The sequence below is a fragment of the Eretmochelys imbricata genome, chromosome 17 (genome assembly GCF_965152235.1).
Source record: "Eretmochelys imbricata isolate rEreImb1 chromosome 17, rEreImb1.hap1, whole genome shotgun sequence".
Lineage (NCBI taxonomy): Eukaryota > Metazoa > Chordata > Testudines > Cheloniidae > Eretmochelys > Eretmochelys imbricata.
The window spans coordinates 13,126,730-13,154,046 of record NC_135588.1 but is presented as its reverse complement, the minus strand read 5'-3'; the positions used below and the strand labels follow the sequence as shown (position 1 = coordinate 13,154,046).

Here is a 27,317-nt window from a genome sequence, read left to right as displayed (position 1 = left end):
CTGCTGATGCCAGCACTGAGGACACTTTACTTTCAAGCTTGGTCAAACTATAAAGAAAACGCAGCTATTGAATACAAATCCTCTTGTTGTCTAATGGGATTTATCTTCCATTCGTATTCCAGCTTTGACCACAGGTGGAGTGGAGTCAGTTGGTCTCATCTTAGCCCCCATGATGCCCATGTTATAAGCTGCCTTAAATGGCATGAAACTGAAGGACTAGAGTAACTAGCAGTCCTCCACAGTTTGGGATTGAGGGGCACTGGCAGAGCTGGGTGGAAGAAGCTTGCCCAAGCTATTAATTCCTTACTTTCACAAGCAATAAATTCATCCACATTTTGGGAAAATACATATAAATCCCATTACCTTTATAATCTGTTTTCTAGTTCCTGTCCCCACATTGCTGGCAACCAAGGTATTTGTTTGAAAAGTTGACTTTTCCACAGGCACTGTATGTTGATTCTTGTTGGTACATGGGCAGCTGCTTGTGGCATTTAATGGATAAGCTGGGAAGGGCTTTCGAAGATTCATATCTAACAAGTCTCCAGCTCCAAAGGTTTTCATCCATGAGGGAGCCTTTAAAGAACAGAATATGTGAAACAGTGTTCTCACTACATCAGCTCACATTAAGCCAAAGGCATATCAAATACATGGACCGGAAATTATAGGAGCCTTCTCTCACCCAAGCCTCCCTTTTTTGTCTCTCACATGTTAGTCTAAGATAAATTTCTAGGTTTGAAGAAATCTGGAAGGGCTGGGGCCCTGTTACTGTAGCACTGGTCCAGAAAGGGGCTTGAAAGTTTGTTTGCTGAATCACTAGAATCTGGCGTAAAAAGCTGACTTTCACACACACAAAAATATCATCACACCTGAAGAATAAATAGCCACAAAAAGCATGCAGTAGAAAGAGACTGATAACAGTTAAATGTAGCATAGTTGTAATGAGTTTGCAAGAGCTTATTTTGCGCAAAAGCTTTCAGCCTTTATGGGACTCTGCCTGGGAGCTCACAGTCTTTTGACTGTTATATATTTGAGGGGATTCCTCCCATAAAAAGCTTCCAACAGAAAATGCCACTTTCAATGTCTCCAGACCCCCTTTTCACATATTATCAATAGAGATAGTGAATGGTGTGTTTCGTACCAAAATACGAAGCATATGTTTAGCATATGCTTTTAGAAACATTTTAGGGATTCCAATGTTCCTTCGTTTATGGTGTCAACCGAACCTTCTATATTTATTAACGTCTACTGCATAAGTAAGGTTATCTGTTATTCTTATTATAAAATCTATATTTGTGGTTACATACATTTCCTATTGAACGATCCAAGGATCCAAGAACTTCATTCCAGTGAGAGTAGAGCCCAGTTTGTTTTTCCTCTAGTTTCAGCGCATGGATTTCTGACTTCAGCTCTTTCAATCGATCTTCAAATTTTTTGCTCTTTTCCAAGTAATCTAACCTGCAGCCCACACAGGGAGAGAAGAAGCCAAAAAATGAATCTAATTAGCCAGTGGTAGCTCTAACGGAGGGTTTTGTAGTTTTTACATTCATCTATTTTGTAAGGGCAATTTGTAAGAAATGTTCATTCTAAGCTTCTGGGACAAAAACCATCCCCAGTGTAAATCCACTAATCTTACATCAGAGATTAATTTGACACTAAGTTATTCAGTTGACAGTCAATAACTTCATCCAATTTGTATTTTATTTATTCTGATATTTGCTCCACATGACCTGAACCTATGTTTTCCAATTGTCTCATTACAGGGAAAGGCTTTCAGTGACCCTGACTTTTCTTTGGTTGTCATTACATTCATTCTGAATTGCTGACAGCACCTGCAACATTTAGCCCTGCTTGCTGAGGGAGGTTTTCTTTAATCAGGGAGAAGTCAAAACAAAGGGGAATGGTAATAAATGTAAGCTCAGGCTATGGGCTTCATGGGAAACCTGTGGACACACATTTACTTCCAGCTGATCACAGCAATACCTGCTCCCCCTCAACTATAAATCCAGCAGTCACACACAGAATCTCCTGTTAGGTGTTATTAAACAGTCGGAGAACCAGCTTTATATGGGAATCTGCAGAATCATAGAGGGTCCCGCAATAGGTATAGATAGGACATCTGTGGTCTCTTGTCTTCTACTTAGATAAGCTCTTTGGGGGCAGGGACCATCTTTTTGTTCTGTGATTGGACATTGCCTAGCACAATGGAGTCATGGTCTATGGCTGGGGCTCCTAGGTACGACGGTAATGCAATTAATACGTGTAGTAGCTCCTTGCATTGTCAGCTAATTTACTATCAGAACATTAATGCATTTCAATCAGTCAAATACAGATACTGCTGAAGTTACAGCCCAGATACTCCCATATGGAGCCAAGTGATATACAGGAATCAAGCTAGATGACTAATGGTCTCTTCTGATGATAAACTCTATGAAAGTATAACATACATTATAGTGCATGCAGAGTGAAAAAAATTAAAACATGAGTCTTGCCACTTTATGTCCATTTGCCCAGAATGCAGCTTATAAACCATTTTTAACATTCAAGATAGCCTCAGAACCAACTTGGAACTCTCCAAGGTCTGTGTTGGCAAGCAAGTGTAATATCTAGGAATATTTTGAATAGTCTTTTGATAGATTTTAAAGCCACTTTTCACAGGAATGTAGGAAAGACTGTAACAGAACAAAGGTTCCCCTAGTCCAGTATACAGTCTACAATGGGGCAAAGGAAAGGAAAGCCCTCTCAATGCACCAGTCAGTTGTTTCCATCCTCCTGCAGACTCATATTGGAGCAGATTGCTTTGCCCCAGACAATGTATTCCTTTAAACCCCAGGGCTCTGTATTCTTCGTGGCTAGATGCCAAGAAAACCTCTTTTCTCCTTCTAAAAAGCTAATGTGTTCTGAGCTGATGCTATTACTTCCGTATAAGGCAGTCACCCATATGTGTTTTGGGGAACAATCCTCCACTGGTAGGAGGATACATCAGAAGACCTAATTGGTATTTTCCACTTCTAGTTTCTCACGTTAAGACTCCCTAGTTTATTTACATCTCAGGAGTGTTCCAGTACCTCTCTCTTTCTATCTCAAAGGACAGTCTCTTCAGATCTACATCTTTTAAATCCATCTTTACAGATCCTTTGTCAAAGCTGACATCTCTGGTGTCCGCAGGTGAATGAGGAGGATACCGGGCCACATGCTAAAAGACGCAAGATAATCAAAAAAAGAGTTTGTTCCATTAACAATACAATTAGAAGTTTTTTTTTAATTTCAAGTATATTTCTAGCTTCTACAAGAATCTCAAAAACAGTGTCTCCAAAATTGATGTCTTCCCATTGATTCTAAAGATGGCTGTAAGCATTTGTATCCCTTTCCTCCCTGGCTGGCTGGCCCTAAACAAATCTTTTTGAAATAAAATGTTAGCCTTCAATGAAATACATTACAATGCATACAGACTGCGTGCCAATGAGAGAGAAGCATCATGGCTCGAATGTTTCCCATCTAATTTTAAACTTTGTGGATATCAGAGAGAGTGCAGCATGTGCATAGATCCACTTCCCCATAAGCAGGATGAGTGGCATTTGCTCCTGGCACCTCAGGTCACAGTGGCAAATACTGCTTCTATGCAAGACCACAGCTTTACTTTAAACACAGACCGGGAGGAATAAACTTTCATCTTCTCCTGTTACACTCACAAAAATAATAATTAAAGTACTGAGGAGTCTAGACACTTTGAAAATTGGACTCGGACACTTTTGAAAATTTTACCCTAAGTTGCTTGCCCTAGTTCACATAGTGACTCAGTGGCAGAGAATGGAATAGAACCTGACCATGCCAATCCTCGGTTTTGACAATTCAGATTCCCCCTTTTGCTATACTGGAGCATACAAAAGAAGTTTGAAGCTGCAGACAAGTTTTTGTCCACAAAGCTCCTTTGCTGATCCCTTCCTAAAGTTCTCTCAATGTCACGCAGTTTCCATATTTCATTTCTGTCAATACGACATCCAGGTATCCTTAAATTGCAAACATCTCTGGGTACTGTGTAGGCTATGTGATTAACAGTGATGGTGACAGACAGATAATTTAAGCAATATCTGTCTAATCTATCATATGTTAAAATTGTGAAGACCAAAGACTGCAAAGTACAAAGACATTATAAATACTTCAGCTTGGTAACAAAGTGTCTTGAGCAAGCTTCATGGAGAATGTGTATTTACTTGTTAGTTACATTGTATCTACATTTAAATGATGATTGGTTATTTGTCCACTCTCCAATAAAGTGCTGCCCATTAGAACCTAAACTGGATAACTTACAGGATAATTAAGCTTCGTTACATCCAGAAGTTTCTGCTTCGCTTTTCGTTCAGCTTCCCTGGCTTCATGCAGATCCTGTTTTAGATGTTCAGCTTCTTTGGCTCTGTCAGACAAACAAACATACTGTGAATGTTAGGTGGTAGATTTCAAACACATGGCAATACACTGAGTTCGTACACCTAGCTTGTTTCTGGAGAGACATCTGTTAGCCTCTGAAATAGTCTCCACAGGTGAAGGCCTAATTGCATGGGAAATTGAAAACTGGACAAAGCACAAGAAGAGGTGACTGCGGAAACAGTCCTGCATTAGCTGGCTGATTTAATAGATCTTTTCTATCTCTAATTCCTATGGGCCCAGTTCTGCACCCATTGTCTTGTAATCTCTGAGCCTTCAACCATTATCTGGCATCAAAGATACCCTCTGGGATGCTGGTTTGAAAAACAGCTGTTTTGGGGAAAATGCTGTTTAACACTATGCTAGCATAAGTAAAGTGCCCTCAGCCTACCAAGGTGATAAGTACTCTACAAATACCTATAACAACAAAGAACATGAGACACGCCCTGTATTTTAGGACAGCACTGAGCCCTGGGATTCTATACATGTGTAAACAATAGAATATACATAATCTACAACAGTGTGTATATTAAATGCACTACACTGGCTAAGAACCCCATAGTAGAATCCTGCAAACCACTTATGAGTTTAAACTCCTCTAATTAGCATGGGTCTAGCATTCACAAGGCTTTAAATTTAAGTTTAGACTCTCCATTAGTAGCCCTCAGTCTTTCAATAATGCTAAGAAGGAGTTGCTGCATAGTCATGGTGAAAACTATAGCTGAAGATGCAATTTTTGCTAAACAATTTTTGGCACTAATTTCAAATACACTGGTACAAGGTGGGAATGAACAAGATGCACAAAGCTGTAAAGTGTTACCTGGGGAGTTCCTCCTTCCACACGTAAATTCTGGGAAGATAATCACACAGTATATCCACAAGTGCCAAGGCTGACAGATGTCAGCCACCAAACCCACAAGCATATCTAACCTTCGATCTGACTCTTTCACCAGTTTTACTGCGATCAGCTCTGTCTCCCGCATCTTCTGCTCCATCAGACGCTTCTCCTCCTTGGTTTTCAGTGCTGTGATCTCCAACCTCTGCCGCTCTTGCTCAGCTTCTGCAGCATTCTGGGCCAGCAGTTTGGCCTCCTCTTCTGCAATCTGAGCTTTCTCAGCCAGCAGCTCTGCTGTTTCCTGGGACCGGAGCTAAAAAGAGACATGATTTATCTTAGCTACTATGATGCAATATTTAGAAAGGAAAAATAGCTACAGTTAGCTTAGAAGCAGGAGGTCTTTCCCCAGCAGATCATAATAATGTTAACCCTTAACATACCAAGGATCATTATATTAGTCCTTTGCCCTCTTTACTGAGGGCCTAGAGCCAAGTAAACGTTTCCAGGATATCTCATCTCCCTCTGCTCCAGTATGCTTGCCTTCTTCTCTCCTTCCACCATATATGACCTCTCCTCCTTCACTCAGCACTGGACTAAGACATCATCCAAAATGGGCAGAGCCTAGGGAACTCTGCCTGCCTCCTTTCAGCTGCCAGTCCCACCTGCTGCTGGCTTCAAACAGGCTTCTCCACAGCTTCCATTCCTCATGCAGCCTGCTTTCCTCCCTCTCTGGTTCCTGGCCCGAACAAGGTGTTGGCAGAAAAATTGGGGAAGTGGGTGGTTCCTAGCAAATGGAGATTGGGGGCAGGCCTGGCTCCCTGCAAGAGTGCAAGCATACCCTGCCTCCCAGAAAGTCTCCCTCCTTTCCTTAACAATAACCCTCAGAGTAAATCTACACTGCAATAAAAGACCTGTGGCATTGCCATGGCTGGTCTGGGTCAGCCGACTCGGGCTCAGGCTGCAGAGCTAAAAATTGCAGCATCGACATTCGAACTTGGGCTGGAACCAGAGGTCCAAGACCCCATGAGGACAGAGGGTCTCAGAGCCTGGGCTCCAGCCCGAGCCCGAACAGCTACACTGCGATTTTTAGCCCTGCAGCCTGAATCCTGTGAGCCAGAATCAATTGACCCGGGCTCGGAGACTCGGTCCCATAGGTTTTTTATTGCAGTATAGACATTTCCTCAGTGTCCTAGCTAACGCCACAGGAAAAGGAGCTTATAAATCTTGATGTCACCCAAGGCCAGATGACATTCACAGACTACTGTAACGCTCACAAGTGCCTCGTTGGCTTGCCGGGCTTCATCTTCCATCTGGAAGAGGCGCCTTTCCAGCTCTTCTTTGGCTCGCTCGGCTTCTTCTCTGAGCTGCTTCTCCCTGGCCAGCCTTTGAGTCTCCATCTGGAAAGATAATGAGTGATGCTCACAGACTGGGATTGCCAAGCAAACTGGGTAAATATTTCTAGAGAACTGAAAGCTGTCCAGCTGCTGCATGGCTATCTGCCACTGTCAGGGCATCTTGCAAAGTGCCAGGGCAGCTCATCCGCATTGAATCCAACAGCTGGTGAGCCTGGTTATTGAAAAGTGCTGTCCATATGGAGCACGTGTGTCATGTCTCCCTTTGTACTGCACCTTGTCATGAGCATCCCTCTACCACAGATACCACCCATACACAACACACATCTCCTCAGACATTCCACACCTCCCATAGCTGCTCATATTCAGTCCCTCCACAGGCATCAGCACAGACACACCCACCTCTGCTTATGGTATGAACAAGTAGGGTGAGGAAGCATGTTTGTGTGATGAATGGAATAGATACTTTCAGCAACAAGAAGCAGAAGGAACCTACTTTTTGTCTAGCCTTTTCCTCCCTGGCCTGAGCTTTCATTTGCTGGATCTCGATGGAGTCAACGTTCCTCCTTCTCATGAACAGGTCGTGGTTTCCAATGCACAGCTGTAAAACCTGCAGAAAGCAAAGCAATTGCAACACAAGTAAGTTGCAGTGAGCTGGGGGAAGAGCACGGCACAGGAATGCAAACACATCTTCTACTTGGGGGCTAACTTCAGAATCATCAGGAGCTAGCAATTCCTCCAGGTTGTAGGTTTCTAGCCTAGCAAGTCAAGGTAAGGCACATCTTTAGTCAGCAAATATATGATTTGGACAGGTTGAGAACAGGCTGAAAGTCTCTCTCCTTATTCAGTCACCGTCTCTGGCACCAATTTCTCCTCCAGTTCTGCTGGCGTAAGAGAGGTAAATGGAACTCGTCTGGGGTGAAGGCATATGAAAGAGAAAAGCAGTAGTGGCATGGCAGGTCATCTGCAGAAGACCCTGCACAGGTGCATAATAAGATTGCAGGTTGGGAAAGGATATGGTTTAGCTAGGGAGAGGACTGAGCCAGTGTCTTCCCCCATCAATCCCATAGGGATATTTCAATGAAAGATAATGCCAACCCAGTCAGCAGTATCGTATGCTGCTTCCCTTTCCTTGAGGAAAGTTGGGACAGCAACAGACTGAGAATCCACACAAGCACTGCTCCTGAGGAAGCAAAGGAGGCATCATGCCTTCCCACAATGCCCTAGCCTTAGGTCTGCAGGATTTCCCTGTGGCTCTTTGGTCTTTTACACAGTTGGTGAGTCTCCTCCCATACCCATTCTTAAAAAAAACAAAAGTGCAAACTCACCCACAAACAGAATAATTTAGAGGAAATAGCAAGTGTTTAGACAAAGTTTTCTGGTCCCTGGGTGGTTCTCTCATGTAGGGCACAATATGGTACGCCAGTTTCTCTCATTAATTTTTACCAAATCACTGCAACACTAATTTTTATTATGGATTCAGGCATCTTAAGTACCAATACTCATGACACACGACCACGGCGGCTATTCTGAGAATAAGATTTCTCACTCTGATATCAATCAATGCAACTGGGATTGTTACTACATTCAGATTTTTTAAAAGAGCAGCAGCCCACTTACCAGTTTGTTCACTTTGAGCTGAGAAGAAAAGAATTTGAAAACTTCTGCTTTTTTATCAAGAGGTTTAATAGTTAGCTGGGGAAAAAAAATAAAGGGAAGCAGAAAAGTCTGGATCAATAAAAAGCTGAAAGTATTGAATACTATTTCTACAGCAGACAATAACGAACCCACACCTACAGGAAGGTATTATCCCCAGCATAGAGGGGAAACTGAGACAAGACGTTAATGATTACTCGAGACCTCAGAGAGAATCAGAGCCAGAGTTGGGATTTGACAACAAGAGAGTTCTTAGTTTCCAGTCCTGCAATCAGATTGCTAAGGGATTTTAGAAGCTGAAGCTGCCAGCAATGGGGCCAGTTAGTGCCAGCTGTGACAGTGGCTTTGTGACGAACTGGATTGAGGCCACCAAAGTCAATGGTCATCATTATAATGAAGTTATTACTAATCTCTAGAAGTTGTCATTTTAACAAATTTAATACTCCAAGCCTGCCCTTGTGAAGTATCCAGCACCACTGTGGTTATAAAACAAACAAAAAGGAAATACATAGCAAAAAGCCTAAAGGATAAAAACTCCTGGACATCAGGACCCATTCATGGAATTTTTGCTTCTCCATATTCAGAGTCCATCTCCCAAATTGTTTTCTGAGGAGTAAGTGAAAAAGAGCTATATTGCAAGAGGGCCAGCACAGAGTGTTTCACTTCCTATGTTCCATTCAACAGTACGATAAAAGCAGCTCCCTTCTTTTAGATCCTGGCTTTTGCTGCGACTCATGAATTAGCACTCTATTACGATTCACTCATTTGCATTTTGTTGTATAATCTCAGTGCCTATCATCTGATTTTAGATACGGTTTCACTCAGATTATAAATAACTTGTTATAGCTCATTTCACTGTGTGGGTAACAGTCATTCAAACATCTTGCCCAAAGCAAGGCTGTGTTTGAATAGCAGAAGATAATGAATGTTTTAATACATGTACACCCCTGACTTTGGATTTCCACTAGAGCAGAATTTGGACCCCAATTTGAAAGGACTCATTGAAAAGAAAGGAACAGACTGTGTTCTGCTTTTATTGTTAATTCCTGGGGATTCCAGTGCTGATGTTTTCTCCTGATCAGTCTTCCAGTTAGCAATATTTCAGGTCTCTCTCACACCTTCCCCTCCACACTCTCCCTTCTTTGTATGGAGGATGATCTGTAATCTCTTTAAATTCAACTGAACTCTTATAAAATGTGCTGGGTTTATAGCTCTGGAGACAGAAGTCTTCTACTTATCCACAGAACAGGCAGAGTGCAGGTAGAAAATGCATAAGCCTCCCTACATTCCCTCTCTTGCCATAGTGCCTCCATCCTGACCTGGAGGGACCAGCTCTGTAAATGAAGATAAAGTTCAGTCTTCATGGACCATTCAATCCTTGGCTTCTCCACGGAGGCAACTGGAGCCAATCATGGTGGCTTTTGTAGGCCTTATCTTCTGGAAAATGAACACAAACCACCACACTTTTTTCACAGGTCAAAGAGCCATCAGACTGCAACGATGTGCTCAGTTTTCAGGGAGGGCTGAGCACCCATAGCTCCCCTTGAAACCAATGGGTGCTACAGGTACTCAGCACCTCTGGGGGGGGAATTCAGGCCCATAATTCTGAGTTTTGTTACAAATCCCCCATCCTCAGATTTTTTTTCAGCTGTTCAGATAGACAGACTGCTTCCAATCTATTACAAGAATCCCTGTGTGTGCACGCACGACCGCAAAAAGAGTAATAGGTTAGATCCAGCCTACCTCTTTCTCACTATAGGAAATGTTTCTGATACCACTCCATTCAAAAGACTTATTTGGAGAGAACCTGTTATTTATGTTGTAGACATGAATACCTTTAGCATCAACTCCAAGTAGGAGATCTGTGTCACTCTTATTTTGCTGCAAAGGAATACAATAAATTACGACCAACATCATTTTGGGTGGCATGTACAACCACACTCCAGCAACTTGTTTATTCTAAGCAATGTATTTGTATATTTTAGAGGCTAGTGTCTCCACCATATACGGGGTTTATTAGTCTACTGCCACCTCTAGCTAACAGGCGTGGTCCTTTAGCTTAGCCAGTAGAAGCCCATAGTTTTAGATCCAGAGATCCCAGGCTCAGTCACCATAGGTGACCTCACTAGGGGGTCATCACATGCAGATATCAAAGACCTTTTACAGGCATTACATAATTAAGCCTAATAGTTCTATTCACAGGAACTTATTGTATTTATTTTGCAGACTAGTAAGCTGAGAGAGAGTAGTGTGTCCGTGACCACATGGCCAGTCAGTGGCAGAGGTGGAAATAGAACCTATGAATCCTAGTGCTAACTCCCCTGCTTCAAGTATCAGGAAACACTGACACTAACTGGGCTGAAGATTTAGAATCAATTAATCTATGGCAACTAAAAATACAGCTTAATAGGATACACTTACAGCAATAGGAAAGTAATTGACACCATACATCTCCAAGTCCTGAGCAATTTTCAAATAGTTCATCTTTGCTTCATCCCTAGAAAGCACAGGAGTGATTACACCTGGAAATTCAAGTAAATTCCAACCATTTTCCTCTCCTCTAATTTTACATTACTATTTTGAAGAGAGCAATCCTAAACAGGTGACTTGATCTTTTGCTCCTTTGTCATTTGGTTTACTTGCGCTTAAGTTTTGCTGTACAGCTTTTAAGATCTGCACTGTTAAGTTCATGATCTATTGCTGACAGCTTAACCAGTGCAGTCTACTCCAGATGACCAGAGTAAAGCTTTACCAACCCTGTTTGAGTCACATATAGTATAACCTTTACCCATTACTGGTAACTGGCTCTGATCTCATCTCTGCGTGTCAGTTTTGCCTCTTTCAGATGTTCACAGATGCCACTGGCTAGAGACCTGTGTCATGGAAGACAATGTTAGAGTAGGAGGTTTCCCCTCAGGAAGTGGTTCACTGAGAAGTATTGCTGTAAGAGGCTCCATACAATATTATACACTAAAGTCCAAGAGATACACCGAAGCGGTCCTTTGACTAACAGAGAACTTCTTCAGCCACTGATCAACATAATTGCCAATCCCCTTTCAAGGCAGGCAAAATAATAAATATTTAGGAGAGAATGTTAATGTGCATCCAGGGCAGCTAAATAAAGAAAAAATGAATTCAGACAACTTGGGCTAGATCAACTCCACATGCCTAAAACTCTTATTGAGTTTTATTTTATTGCCAGACATGTTGAGTACATCACTGTTAGTTGTATAAGCCCTGGAACATGAACATGGAACAGCACCAAGACAAACCCCATGATTCTTGCACAGGTGATGCCCCCCCTTTCCATCTTGGTTCCTAGCTAAATAGACTCGTGCCTCTATAATCCTAGCAATTTCTCTCATTTCCTTAAGTAGGTATGAGATATATGAGGTTCATTCTCTGTAGCTTAACATGGGGCCTGGTATGGTGTGCCTCTGAAACAGGGCCTCAACCCCTCCATTGGCTTCAATGCAAGTTGAAGGCACTAAGTCTATCTCAATTGCTCAGCACCTGGTATGAGCAGGATCTTAGGACCAAAATATTGTATTTTTCCATTCAGCAATAAACGTTCCTATTAGGAATACAATGTTGATAAACCAGCATAAATGGGGTCAGATACCCATCCGATGACTTATAACTGTAAAACTCCACTGAAGTCAAGTGGGTTGCACTGATGTAACAGATATGTCTATGATCTCCCAAGAGATGTTACAGTACCTGGCAATACCCCTGTGCTCTGCATACCAAGCCGATATCTTTTCTTCCCACATATCTGCTGTCATCTGATATTGCCGGAGGACCTACAGAACAGGGAAGGATTTGGTTTTCTTTTGAACATATGAAGACATGTGCTGCCAATGGCGTTTACCTCCTGCCGCTCCCAAACAACACAGTGTATAAGGGTCAACAAAATTCACAGCTGGGACTTGTTACCAAGTTCAGAGAAAACACACACACACAGTGTGAATTCCTGAGGTTACAGCCAGCCCCACGAAAACATTTGATTCTTCATGCAGCTAAAAATATTCATGTTCAGGCATGGGAAATACTTACTCTTTTGGGTAACAGCTCTTCTTGGGCAAGAAAGCCTGGCTCATGAAAATTCGGGTCATAGTCACCATACTGTCACAGGAGAAGAAAACACACTTGGTTAAATACCTGCAGAATGCTGGAGAATTTGGTAGCTGGACAACTTTTGTCTAGAATGACTGCCTCAAGGGGGAAATACAGTCCAAGTAAATGGGCTTTGTACAGGGATCCCTTAGATGGGTTTGGGGTATGGAATTTGTCGTTAGTCCATGGCCAGGGCATGTGGCTTCAACAAGCCACTGTTCTAGCCAATGGACTGAAATACTAGGCACAGCCCCTTGCAGAAGTTCCAGTCTGTGAATCCATGTAACTACAGATCCAGTGACTCCTTCCCTGTCCCACCCTCCCACATCCTTCTTCACCTCAGCTGATTCAGCCACAACAAGGAGCCCACTTCAGCTGCATTCTGGAGATGTGGTGGCTTTGCCGGCTCAGCTATTCCTCCTGTACAAATACCCACACATGGCTACTGCAGTCAGCAGTGCAGAGGGCTTTGTGCTGACCTTCTGCCATGGGGCAATTTTGACCACTGTGAGCATATGGTGGCCTCTGATACTTAAAGATGCTGAATGTCCTCAGTTCCCATTGATTTCAGTAGGAACTGAGGGCACCAGCCACCTGCAGGATCCATGGACATCTTTTAAAAAGCCAGGAATAATTTTACATTTTAATATAAGCTTATACCAAAGTCCTATATACAGATTTTCAGGATCAAGATATTCACATGCTCGCACTCTGCCTCTTAGTGCAATACGACAATCCAGAGAACAGGATCTAATTTTAGTCCTCTACCTTGTTAAAAACAATGTAAAATAGCAAACAAGCCTCTCTCTCCCTAATTGCAAGTAATTATATACAATATAACTCTTCTCTTTCTGCAATACCTCCATGTCCCCAGTTGACCTACTTTCTTCACAGCAAAGTTTAAGAGTATTGTATGCAGAAAAGGAGTACTTGTGGCACCTTAGAGACTAACCAATTTATTTGAGCATAAGCTTTTGTGAGCTACAGCTCACTTCATCAGAAAAGTACTCCTTTTCTTTTTGCGAATACAGACTAACACGGCTGCTACTCTGAAACCTGTCAGTATTGTATGTGTTAGTTAAACCTATATAATCATGTTTGATAGAAATTAAATAAAAAGAAAATGCACTTGTGTACTAACCTTAGCCTGCACAGCATAAGAAGCCAATAAAACTGTAGCCTCTGGAGAGCAGTAGATTTCTTCATCCAATATCTGTTTCTTAACCTAAAGATGGAAAAACAGTACCAAGTTATGAAAGACAATCCAAAATCAGGACTTAAACTAAGCTTGAAGTGAATCAAACCAGCCCACCACAGCCTGGCACCAGAAATTAACAGTTATGAGATAACAACAGCAACAACAAACAAAAATACACTGTAGAAACACAGGATATTCAAAGTTAAGGTTAAATGTACAGGAAACCAAGACCTTTGAAAATTTGGAAGTCACAGTTAAAGTAGTTTGGCTATCCCCACAGAGATACCAGTCGTCAGCTATCTACCCTGTCTTGCAGATGCTGTATTGAAAAAGTGTACTATAGAACATGAATTTTATCATTTGCTTCATGAACACATACCCAATACTAAGTGAAATAATTGCTCACCATGCTAACTTGCACACTTTTCATCGACCTGCTCTAATCTTATGATCCAGGCATATGAAGCTTTTATAGAGAAACACACTAGCTTGGGGTCTAAAGACACGTGACTAGTTGGATGACACATGAATCATAGATGGTGAGCACTCTCCGAAGATCAGGACCTTAATGAAGAGTGAGGAATGATTGCCTTCCATATGCTATTTGTCTATTCAGGAATTTGGCAGATTTGTGTGCACATGTTGTATATGACCATAGAGAAGGTCAGAAAGATGCTCAACCACTGTATGATTAAGATGAAAGTATCCTACTTTTTTAGATCAATGCTAAAATGAAGGCACTTGTTTTGGATGGATAAAGTACCATATAGTAGCACATGTTGCTTATTTTCTCAGCACTTCATTACTGGCACAGAGTTAAGGTCGTTTGGCTACTTTAACTGCAAATTTCCATGCTGCCAAGGGTTTGGGTTTCTTGTGAGTTTCATCTTAACTCTGGCCTGGTTTTCTTAAATTTGAATTTTCTCTTAACTCAAATGTTATTGAAAGGTAATGCGCATTCAAACCACTAATATACGTCTCTAGCCTTCATTTCACTTTAACCCAGTTTTTTTCTGTGTGAAAATAAAAACGGGTCTACCTTACAGTAGATAAAAGGTGCTTTACAAGAGCAAAATATCATCAGAGATCATCTGAGAATTACTGAGATACACCATTTTCCTGGAAAACAAGTGTTCAACTAGAGATCAAGGGCCCAATTCTTATATATACAAAGCCTACTTTATACCACTCCAGCAGCACCAACAGGCCTTCATTGCCAGGCCCCTCTACGCTGCCAGAGTGGTATAAAGCTCCCTGAATGTAAATGAAAATTATGTCTTAGAAGTAAGTGTTAAAACTGAAGAAACATTTTAACAGCAGTAAGAAAACCCAATGAAAATATAATACTCAGTTTGCTTGACATCACAAATTCTTAAAATTTTAAAATGGCAAGAGCAGGTTTTTTTCCCATAAGTGCGAGAAAAATGTAAGGGAGAAGCTTTCATTACTGTGAATCTGGAATCATCAGGTTTACTCATTATGCCACATTCATATATGCAGAATGAATCACGACTCTCTCTCTCTCACCCATCTATCTGGCACTCAAGCATATATATCCAGGGGAGAAGCGATAACACATCTTGCTTTTACCATTAAAAAAAGTGAGCCAGCTCCTCAGCTACCATAAATCAGCATAACAACTTAATTGTCTTCAGAAGAGCTACCTCGATTTGCACCAGCTGGGAATCTGGCTCACTATATCTAAAAAAGGCTCTAGCAGGTAGCTTAGGCCAAAAGTTTAAATTTTGTTTTAAAAGAGGCTTACAAAATGTAAAGTTAATAGAAATGTTCTCAAATGTAAAAAAATAAAATAAAAAATGCTCAATTAATACAGTTCTGCAGTGCCTGAAGCTCAAACATTGCAACATTGGACTAGTGAAGGAGAACCACAATCTAAAACTGACTAGTAAAATAGTGAAACTAACAAGTGTTTTAGTTGACCAGGCAGAGCCAAGTGCAGAAAGTTCAGGAGGAAAAAACAGCATAAATGGTAAAAAGTTAAAATATCTAACATTTTTTCCATTTTAATAATCTAAGCTGATATTAGTAACACAAGTACTAACTTGAGGGGTTTTGTTTGTTTTAAATCTGATTTTACCCAATAATTTAAAGGAGAAATGCAGCATAATATTCACAAATAGCCCTCTCAAATGCAAATGAGTTTAACCTAGAAACAAGTCTTGAGGAATTTATAGCCTTAAACACTTCCAAAATGGAAGGAAGGAATGACCTGAGGTAACTCGGTTATCTTTATGAATATCCATTGGGATAGCAGATTCTGTGAACTGAAATGAATCCTCAAGGAAGGATTTTTATTATAAAAACTTTATTCCTTTGGTGAGCACAATCTGTGAATGTGTGTTATAGTGCAGGGGGAAACTCATTTCTAAGATGCTAAAATGGAAAGAATGAAAAGGTTTTTCTTCAAAATTGCAGCTTTCATGTTCCATGTCACAAATCACATCTTTCACAATTGAAAATGACCTTGGACAAATTCTATACACGTCTTTGGGATTTTGAAATTAAAGAATTACAAACATGAATTGTTATACTTCTTTAGACAGCAGATTGTTCATTAGAGATCAACTGAGAAAGTTATGAAGAGTTTTAGTCATGTAGTTTTATTCACACATATGGCAAAATGCTATTATGCCACATTAATATTTAGACATTTCAGTAGTCTGTAAAGCTGAAATCTGTAGGCATGCGGATGTCTGTACATGTTTTTCCTATTAGTATCCAGGTGCAATCTGGTTCTTATGGCCAGGAAACTCTGCAAGTTCAAATTTGTTTTTTGCCATGTCTTTCTACTTTGGAATGAGAAGAATTACACTAATTGCATATCTGAAAGTCAAAGCTAGTCAAGGCAGGTTCAAGGGGAAAAAAAACAAAAGCAAAATGAGGATTAAAAGAAAGGCAAAGAGGAGAGTTTTTGTCCTGTCATCTCTTTCCTAAATGACTCAAGAAACCAGCTGTCAAATGGTTAAAAGAATCCAAGTGGAAGAACAGTTCCTTAGAACAATGGCATTTGTCCAACTACTTGATGAATTAATACCTGCCAGGAAACAAGTATATCTGCTGTGCTTCTATATTTAATATCATACAGCATATAGACAATCATATTCTATGCCTCCAACCTCCTTTGCACAGACATTCAAGTTCCAAAAACAAGCAGAACTGCCATGGTCCTGCTACAAAGAGGAACCCACCTGTTGAGAGGCAGATGGAGCAGTAGATAGAGCAGTGCTCTACAGTGGCTCTGTACACAATAGCAGAAACGTGGGGCTGGGGCAGGCCAAGGAACGGGCAGTGGTTCTATGAATAATTGGCCAAAACCTCCATGCATGGTGCATAAGAAGGGCTATTATAGCAGCTGTGGTGTGACAACATGGTTTCTCTGTTCCAGGTTGGGGAAGGTTTTGAGCTCACTCATCTCTATGTAGGTCCCCAAGCAAAGCCTGTTAACTTAGCATGAGACACAAGAATTTGGCCCATAGTGCACAGCATCCACAGGATTACCAGAACCTTAGAAGTCTCCAAGACAAGCATAATGGAAATGACCAACCCTAGCAATTCAATCAGAAAGGCAGCTCTGCAGAGCTACAAGCTCTAATGTACAAGTAGAATTTATTTTAGTTTTTTAGCACCATCCATCCAGAGATCTCACAGCGTTTAACAAATACTAATTAAGCCTCACAGCACCACTGAGAGGGAGATAAGTATTACAATCTCAATTTTTAAGAGGGGAAACTGGGGCACAGACCAGCTAAGCAACTTGCCCAAGATCATTTAGGGTGTCAGGAGGAGAAAAGAACACCAGAGTCCTGACTTAAGAATTCTGCTCTTACAACTACTGCACTATGCTTCTGAAAACAAACAGTTCCCCTCATAACAGTTATTGAAGTGCTGGAAATTATTCCATTCTCTCCTGGCAAAACCACAATTTTACTTCCTAATGCAATCAACCCCATTGCAGGGTGTCACCATGAGTGGGGTCAATTATACTTCTGTGAGCAGTGGGATTCCATTAAATTCCCAGGGATGGGAAACACAACTCCAGTTGGCTGGCAGAAGTTAGGAGCATGCAAGGTGCCAGAGGACTTTTGAGTATCCCTGAATTGCTATCCAGAGAAACAAATATAGTATATTGGTGCTGTTGTACAGTAAACAGGGCATATGGTTTGCTTGATTTGAAGAGTTAAACCAGTCCCAAGCTTGGCTTATCTGTAATAAATTTGCAAGAGATTTAGGTCAAAAGTATGCTGAGCCTATTGATTTGTTTATATAAATTACCTGTTTATCCCAATAAAATTTAAGAGTTTGCCAGACAGCCTGTATTTCCATGTCCAATTTTGTGCGTTTTACATGTGATTGAACATTAAATCCATAAGGGATTCCTGGAATCTTATGCTGCTGTCCCAACAGATTTTCAAAACATACATTCGGGGCAGACTTTCTAGGTATGAAAACTGACAGATACAATCAGAAGAATGAAGTTGCATTCTCAGCCCAAGGGTAGAAATCCAGGAAGCTGAGCAACAGAGAGAGAAACAGGCAGCAGCAACAGGGACTACAGACACTGATTTGCTAAGCTGGTCTGATCTTGCCTTCAAACAATTGAGAACCCCAGAGCTCAGAAGATTTACAGACCAAAGAACTGGAGGGTCTTAAAAATTTTATGGAGCTGTTCATATTTCCTGGTTTTGCTGTGTTTCTTCCTTCTCAGCCCAGCCAAGTAAAAAGCTTCTCCAAATCTCCCTGGGTCTGCTTGAAGGTTTTACACACACACACACACACACACACACTCTCTCAGCCTTGCTGAGGAAAAAATAAGTAATTAATAATGATGAATGAACCTTGAAATACTCAGAGGTTATGTTCACATGGGATTAACACCCAAAACACTGACTGCTTGATTCACATTCTGGACTGTAAGTCCCAGCAGCTGTAAATCCACCTGTAATAGGGACACAGCAACACAAGCCACCAGGAGACCCAGAGCTGGTGTAGCCCAAACAATGGGTAGGTCCAGTCTAATAAGGTGAGTGAGCCCACTGACCAGGAGAGGAGACTATTATTATTGATTCCAACTAGGATATCCCACAGAAACACAGCAGCTTGCCTGCTATGGGCAGCATCACACTGAGGACTAAACTACAGACACAAACAAAGAGAAGACAAATCATGAAAAGGGATGGGATGAACAGAGCAAAAGTTAACAGTTAAAAACTGCCTCCTGACCTGCAAGAAGAATAGGTGCTGGGTAATTTCCTGTAATAGCTCCTCTTCCACTTTCTCTGGATAAAATTTAGCCAAAAACCGAAAGCTAACAGGGTCTTCTTTGGGGATTTCTTGATCCAAAACCTATTTTAAAATAAGCATTAGTAGAAGCAGCAGTGAAAATGGTGCAGATATGCCTCAGAACACAATTCCAGACATCAGTTAGAAAGCAGCAAGCATTTGAACCAAAGCAACCCTTTCAGATTTGAGCAGGAAGGACATTGCTGACTCTAAATTTAACACTATGCATTATGGGCCTTATGCAGCAATCAGCTGGTGAAATCCTAAAGCTTATTTTATGTAGCAGATCAGACTAGACTATCACAATGGTCCCTTCTGGCCTTAAAAATCTAGAAATTACAGGTCATCACTAAACATATGAGCCTTTACCTCTTGAGCTGAAGTAGTAGCTCCTGTAGGAGTAACCTAACTGAAAGGAGGTTGACAGTTGCTGTTTTTACAGGCTAATTGTTTTCAATACCTTTTTATCCATCTTTAACCAGGTGTACATTCCTTTTATTGTGTATTGCAAGCCAAAGAACCAAGTTTCCCTTAGTCCTAATGCTCGGCACACCAAGTCGAACAAGTCCTTTCCCTTCCACTTCATCTAGAATGAGAATGAAGAAAAAAAAAAAAAAAAAGACAATGGATTTTTCAAATGTTATCTTAATGAGGTGCTCTCAGGCTGGTTTTCTAAAGCATAGGGGATTAACCAGGTCATGGTTTGCTTTCTTCCTGAGAACTGCATTTATCTCATCTTTTGCTTTTCAAATAAATGTGTCACTGTTGCCTAGTGGTCAGAGGAAAGGCTCAGAAGCAAGGCCCAAGAGCCAAGTCTTCTTGATGTCTCTTCTAAACTCTGCCAGATTCACAGTGAAGCTTTTGAGTACGTCACTCTCTATCCTGCATTTTACTTACATATAAAATGGAGATGATGCTACACTGCAAACTTTTATTAATAATTTGTAAAGTATATTTAATAATTCATGCAAATTGGAGAGATTGGGGCAGGTGTGTTGAAGGGAGGCCCAAGCCTAGAAGAACAGTAATGCATAAAAATCATAGGGTAAATCCATCCTTGATGTAACTCCATTACTTCAGGGAGTTACACCACAGACAGACTTGACCCCTTAACTATACAGGCTCTGATCTTACTCCCATTCAAGTCAATGGGGTTGGCCACTGCCTTCATTGGGATAGGACTGATCCCACGATAGAGGCAAGATTTGTTGTATCCAGGAAAAAAATGTAATAACATAGTCTAATGATAGACCTAACATAGATATATGATTAGTTAGTTTGCTAGGCTAGCTCCGTGTAGGAAGAAGGTTTTGATTAAAGGACCTGAAGTTCTCTCACACAGTCACATAGATGTGCAGCTTTTCAGAGGAAAAAAAATAAAGCTGTTTCTCCTGTTTGGCTGGGTGTTACAGGAGTTGCTGTCTAATAATGTGGGTCAGATCCTGAGAACTTAATGGCAAAAAAAGTGAATTTATGAGTAATATTTGGATGGGGAGAAGGAAATCATCCCAACAACAAAACCAATATTTTGCAAAGGAGGGGGAAGAGAATACATTACATTGAATTTAACAAGGTTCCTGAGCTGTAAGCAATATTCCAAAATCCTTTATTTCTGTTAATCTGACAAAATTATTTTAGATCAATGTGTAACAATATATGACCTGTAACTAGGTTATTTGATCTTTGGGTGACTTCTAAAAACCAAGAATTATGTAACAATTCACACCCAGAACAGACAATCCCAAACAAGATTGCCAGCTCCCACAATGGCAAATTCATTCAGCCCATACCAGTTCTAAATTTTCACCTTTAATTTTTAAATAAAATCATTTCCCACCCTTTTTTGCTACTGTTGATTTAGTATGTGTTGACCAGCTAGCCAATCTCTGTATTTCCTCCACAGTAAACCCAAATTCAACCAGTGACTGGTCATCTAATGCATTATTCTCCTGCATGTGGTGTTCATTCACTCTCTTCTTTTGCAGCCTGTATTTCTTGATTTTGTTTACGGGGGAGTCATAACTAGCAGAAAGAAAGAACTAGCTGGTGTGTCCAGATTTGTCCCCCGCCCCCATAAAAAGCTTCCCCCATGAAAAAACAAAACAAGAGCTTTGACATTCTAAAAGTCATTCTGACTAAACAAATATACTTGAGCATGGTAAACGTTTTTAAATCCAGAAAACAAGCAGGCACCTTTGAGGATAAACCACCCAACTTACTTCACACAGGCCACTGAACAATCAATACATAGCAATGCCTTGCAGGCAATACTGACCTAGGCTGGGTTCAAACCAGCTCCCTACAGGTGAGAGACTATGGGTCTGATTCTCAACTGTCCTGCACCTCATGTACCCATTTACACCTGTACAAAATACACATGAAATGCTAGTAGATCAGAATCCCAGGTGTATGTGACTACACAAGGTGCAGGACAGTGGAGAGGCAGGCTCAAAATCCCATTACCAATCCCATGAGCCATCCAGTCCCCTGATTAACAATTATTTTTCCAAAGCCTGTTTGTGGTTGTATTCAGAATTGTCCAAGTCAGACCTTAGTAACATGGAGGATGTAAGTTCTCTCTCTCTCCTCCCACCTCCAGGAAACTTACCTCACAGCTGAACTCCATTTCAGCATCCATGGTTATAACTTTCACTTTAAAAGTCTTAGGTTGCTTCTTCTTCAGCCCCCTGATGGACATTTTATCAGGACAACTGCAGCTAGAATTGAACAAGAGTAACATTAACAAAAGTATACATTTAAATACACAATTTGGGGCTGCAAATCTACTTTCTGGAATAAAATAGTAAATCCCAATATAAAATAAGTCTGATCTAGGGAAAGGAGGAGGAGGAAATCACTCTTTATTATGAGCTGTCTCTGTATGTGATAGCATACCTGGAAACGATAGAAAATCCAGACCATAACCAAGAAAGAAGATTAAGATTTTACGGTACAGGAGCAATTATTTATATGAGTAAGTCTCCAACTTTTCCTCCAATTCGAGCAAACATTCAGTCCCACCATGGCAAGGGCCAGTTGTCTGCTTCTTATCACATGCGAGACACGCATCCCCAGATCCAGTCCCACAAGATACTGAAGTGCTTCCTTCCTCTGTTGCAGCATAAATGTCAGAGTACAACAAACTACAACATCTCACTATTGTGTTGTAATAACACAAATATGACATTTATCTTGTCCCTTTACAGACCTAGACAAAATTCTCCTTAACAAGACAGGATCTCTGTTGCATATGCCATACTCTTTGAGCACAGAACTGCTGCTGACATCAATGGAAGCTGTGTTGCAGAATATGAAACGAAAATACGCACCAAAGAGCAGAGATCCACAGTGCTGACCAGAGAGGACTATTTTATTCTTAATCATTGTCTGCCTTTTACAGAGGATGCCCTCATCTCATTGAGACATGTGCAACAACATATGCAGTGAATAAATTGCATTTTTACACTTCTCTAGGATATATATTTAAAAGATCAGTTAAGTCTCATTGATGTAAGGTAATTTAAATATTTATTTTCACATCAGTTCTTGTGATGTGAGTTTAGTTCAGTTTTGCATAAGCCCACATAACATATATTTTAAATACAGTTGACTGAGTACTTTCTATAAAACTATATGGAAAATGTGTGCTATTTCCATAGCCGGATGGTTTTGTGGATTCTAGCCCAACTAAACGTTGCAAGCAGTGGGCTCGGCAGTGGGACATGGATCCACACTATGCTGTCCTCAGATGTTATAAGTGTAGGAAAGTAATCCATAAAGTTTTGTTCCATAAACTAAAAACAAGAATTAATAGCTTTGATTTGAAACATACACAGCCTAGTTAACATGTGAGGGCAATATAGGCCAAGAAGAGACCCAGAGTTCTTGGTTTCCTACAAACTAAGGCTGTTCTTATAGTGTGGCTACCCTCAAATCTTGTCTTAAAACAATTCCTAAATAAGGTCCCAGTTTAAATTGAAAAGGTCCGTTTGTCTGAACTTCCCAGGAATTTATAAAGCATCTTTGTCTCTTTTTTCCTCTTCTACTGAGCTGTAAATTGGCAAAGATGCAAAATAAATGGAAAATAGTGTATTTCAACCAAATATCTCAAGCACATGTGCGCGTGCACACACAGAGGCACACACTCACACACTCACTCTCTCTCTTTTTACTGATGGAAGCACAGAAGCAAAGAGCAGGTCAGTAAGGTACCCAAGGTCACACAAAAAACAATGGCAGAGTTGGGAATAGAGTCTCAATGAAGAATTCATCCCTGCACCAGCACTGAGACCACTGCAGAAATCATGGGGACGTGGCTCACACTCTCCCAATCCTGAGGCTGCTGGAGGCTGGATTAAACTCAGGCACAGATCAGAACTGCCAAGGTGTGCCTTGGCTATAAAGCCGACTAGTGTGGTTGAGGAACAGCTGGGATGCAGCTGTGCCCTAGCCAAACCCTCTCACTCACACCTCCAGAACAATCCCTGTACTGGAAGTATTTTCCTGGAGGGGTGCAATCACTTTTCACCAGTCTAACCGATGCAAATTCTCCACAGGGCAATTGGAGCCTGCATTCTAACCACTACAGCATACTGCCTCTGTATTTAGTATACAAAGTTGTACTTCTGTCAAAGGTGAAATTAACATTTTGCCAGCTCAGCCACCATCATAAGTCTCAGTAAGGATCTGAACTGAAGCTATATGAAAACAGTTTAATTACTTTGATACCTTTTTAGGCCCCAATCCACCAAGCTATTCTAGATGTGACCGTGCACATGACAGTAATAGTACCTTTGTGTGTCTAGTATATTCAAAAGGACACTCCCACACATCTTTTCCTTTTATAAAGGTAACTAATACTTCCACAAAGTACAACACATACAGAGTATTACAGAAGATGTACTTAGCACTGGTACAGGAGATGACAGTTAGATGCCAGTGGAACCAAAGTGAAACAGGGGAATGAAACCTTCTATCCCCCAATCCTGCAGAGACAGAGAATCAGTAGCTAGAGACAAGAGAGCAAGTAGTTACATAATCTGTTTTTAATGTATACTTTGAATTCACTAATCCAAGGGTTCTCAAACTTTCTTGCACCAAGAACCCCTTCTGACAACAAAAATTACTACATGGCCCCAAGTTTTGAAATGTCAGAATTTCTCACTAAATGAAATTTCCTAGTTTCAAGCAGACCTACTCTGAGGAACGTAAGAGGAGAGCTTTTCCACAATAATTAATCCAAGGACCCACTGCTGATTTTCTTCACACCAGTTTAAATCCAGAATAACTCTACTGAACCCTAATGGAGTTACACCTATTTAAAACCCTTGTAAGTGAGAGAAGAGTCAGGCCCTTAGCAACAAAGAAATCTTTTTCAAATAAAAGAAACCGTGCAGGCCAGCATAATCAGGTTTTGAAATCCTTTGTGAAATACAAAATGGTAAACAGTGTCAAGTCTTCTTGCTAGTAATAACCACTTTGGACTGTGAGTCATGGGAAACTTGTATCAAGATACAATCTCCTTCATTGAGTTCCAATGATTTATTTAGGAAATTCCCAGAGAGACAGAAGCTACAAATTTTGATAAACTGAAACATGTAATAATATTTAGTAAATAACAATGCAACAAGCCACAGCAGGTACATAGAGAGGGTGAGGTGAAAAACATAGTAACTGGCTGGGTAGAAAATTATTGACATTTTAGAGCCAGGGAACCATGGAGAAGTGGTGAATTTTCAGTTCTTCCTCCTCCCCCTCATAATTCATTGAAGAAAGACATAAACTCTGCTTGAAAGGTGGAAATAGAAATGTAGTGATCTAATATAATTACTGGAACAAAATTATTATGGCCCCACCTTTCAGCATGTTCACTGAGGAAAGTGGTTTGCTAAGCACTCTGAACTTTCAGAACCCAAGCAGCCACTCCTCACTGGACTGCAGTCCTCTTCCTGCCTGCTACAGTCCGTGGACAAACCCAGAAACTAGCACCTGGACCAAGGGATCAGGATGAAGAACGATAAAGGAAAATAGCAGCAGGAAGAACTGGCAAGGCAACTCTTGCAGGAGTGTTGCAAAGATTACAGTTTATTTATACAGCACATAGGTGTGCATTGCACTTTACAGACATATAAAACAGAACATGTCCCTGCTCTGAAGAGCTTATCAAAAGTGTAAACAATCCAGATAATTAGACTTATGACATCAACCTAAACCAGAATTGGAAAGAAAGTGGAATCAGTAATCCTGCTGGTCATAATATAGCTACCAGAGGTAATTAAATTACCGAAACCAGGATATCAAAAGATCTCAACCAAGGCCACTGTAATTAACCCTCCCAAGAAGCTGAGTTTTATTCAACTTCAATTTAGTACTACCAAGGTAAGTGGATTGTTCATGAGACTGTATATGGGATATAAAGGCTTTCACGTACATGGCACTTGCTTTAATCCAGCTCTGGCTGATATGGATAGTGAGTAAAAGTGTTACAGTCTGGATCACAATTTGGGAGTCTCAGTCCAAATCCGTGTGTGTGCATCACACACCCCCAAGTGGAAGAGCATCCACATGTGTGTGTGTGAGATGCACACACATCTCCTTCTTTAATTGGCAACCTTGTTTTCTCATCAGATAAGCCAAGAAATGAATGAGCCAAGAAGGGTCATCTTTTAATTAGGATTACTTAATTCTTTCAGATTAGGATTCAAGCATTTTGGTGGGGCAGTGACGGTGCTGTATGTGGTCGGCAGATTACCATGAAAGTCTTCAGGCATGTCCGATAAGCTCTTTTCACAAGCACCAAATTTGTGCCTCACAGGCACCAAAATAGTGTTTAATGAATTAAGGTTTGTGAAGCACTTTGAGATCCTGCAGTAAAAGGAGCAGAGTACTTTAAAAGCACTATATCAGCAGAAACACTGTCTAATTTAAAAGGCTCTTGCCTTCATCATCACTGAAGTATTTACTGCAGCTTTTATTCACAAGTTCCACTGCCTCATCTGTTTTTCCTGTTTCCCAGGTGTCTATACTTTAAAGCCAGAAATTAGTGCAAATAAACAGAATGTAGACAGTTAAGAGATAAATGGTGTTTTGTTTCTTTTAGAAATCTTTAAACGTTTGTCTCTGTGCTCCCCACTCTGATTTGCTTAAATATTATTTTTAACATGTGTGAGTGATATAAATAATTTCCTTACCTCTCAGATAACTTCTCTTGAGTCTAGGTTCTCCAGTTGGAACCAGATTTATTTCCCCGTTTCCGCTCTGAACTAAGATAGGACAAAAAAATTACTTTCAATCCCAAATTCCACATTTTGCAGCACACATCAAGGTCCAGCCTCACTCCTCAGTTCTGTCATTGAAATTAAGATCCAGGCTCATGTTTAATAGTTGCTTCCCTTTCCTTTGTTTCCTATGAATTGCAGCATGTTAGCGCCCTCTGACAAATCAAAGAATTGCTTTCCCAGGTGATATGAATGGCTGTTAACCATTTCCTGCCTGTGCTGGCTAGACTCCTCCCCAATTTTCCATTCACTGCAGTTTAAGCAGCAAGACCTTAAAACATAAGGAGTGCTTCAGGAAGGAGCCTGTAAATCTTGATGCACACATATGTAAAACCTGATCAGACACACTGGAAGAGTGTCACAACTCTTTTAAAGACATTTGATCGTATTATTTTGACAGTATCCCCAGTCACAAAGAGAAGCTTTACCTCAAAACTGCCAACCACCTTAAAAAAAGGAAACTGTGCTGTGTACTCTTCTTAGGTAAATACCACCCTGCCTCTTGCTACTTCCTGCTGTGGTGACATGTGAGGCGATGATAAAATCTAGAGAGTAGGACTGTGAAATGGGTAATGGCCAATATATTCACAGACCAAAACTTACCCAGAAACAAAACTGAATGCAGTTCAGCTAGCCCCAAATCTGAGGAAAAGCGAAAGAAATGGGATGGGGGTAACAGTGCCAACGAGCTGCCAAAAGCACATTGCCCAGAATGCAGAGACTCAACTGCACTATCCTTTGCCATTTTTAGTGCTATAACTCTGCAATTGTGCCACCATAGCTTTGTAGTGTAGACATGTGATACATCAGTAAAAGGGTTTTGCCATTGCTGTAGTTAATCCACCCCTCCAAGAGATAGTAGATAGTTCCATCGACTTTGCAGGATTTAGGTCAGCTTAACTACATCTTAGGGGTGTGAATTTTTTATATTTCTGAGCAACATAGGTAGATCAACTTAAGTTTTAGTTGTTGACCAGGCCTTAGAGTTGAGCTACAGTAGAAGTCAATTTCTTAAATATCCAAATTCTACTAGGAAATGGATAAGCAAGGACAATAGACCAAACTCCCATGTCTGTTACACCAATGTAAACTTTTACACAGGTGTAACAGCAAAATTTGGCCCACTGATCTGATTTTGGTCTGAGCATGAGCAGAGGTCC

General features: G+C 40.8%; 1 protein-coding gene across 1 annotated transcript; it reads right to left on the bottom strand.

The window, feature by feature from the left end:
* Nucleotides 1–8: 8 nt before the first annotated feature.
* Nucleotides 9–26,348, bottom strand: LOC144276429 (merlin-like). The gene is made up of 17 exons (XM_077836492.1): nt 26,071–26,348; nt 21,489–21,597; nt 19,341–19,466; nt 18,821–18,943; nt 13,523–13,606; nt 12,322–12,390; nt 11,986–12,068; nt 10,687–10,762; nt 10,009–10,146; nt 8,230–8,304; nt 7,106–7,219; nt 6,532–6,654; nt 5,353–5,570; nt 4,309–4,411; nt 3,066–3,193; nt 1,305–1,455; nt 9–573 (listed from the first exon to the last, which is right to left on the bottom strand). The coding sequence occupies exons 2-17, from the start codon at nt 21,576–21,578 to the stop codon at nt 325–327; spliced, it is 1,950 nt and encodes a 649-aa protein (XP_077692618.1). The 5' UTR covers nt 21,579–21,597; nt 26,071–26,348; the 3' UTR covers nt 9–324.
* Nucleotides 26,349–27,317: the final 969 nt, after the last annotated feature.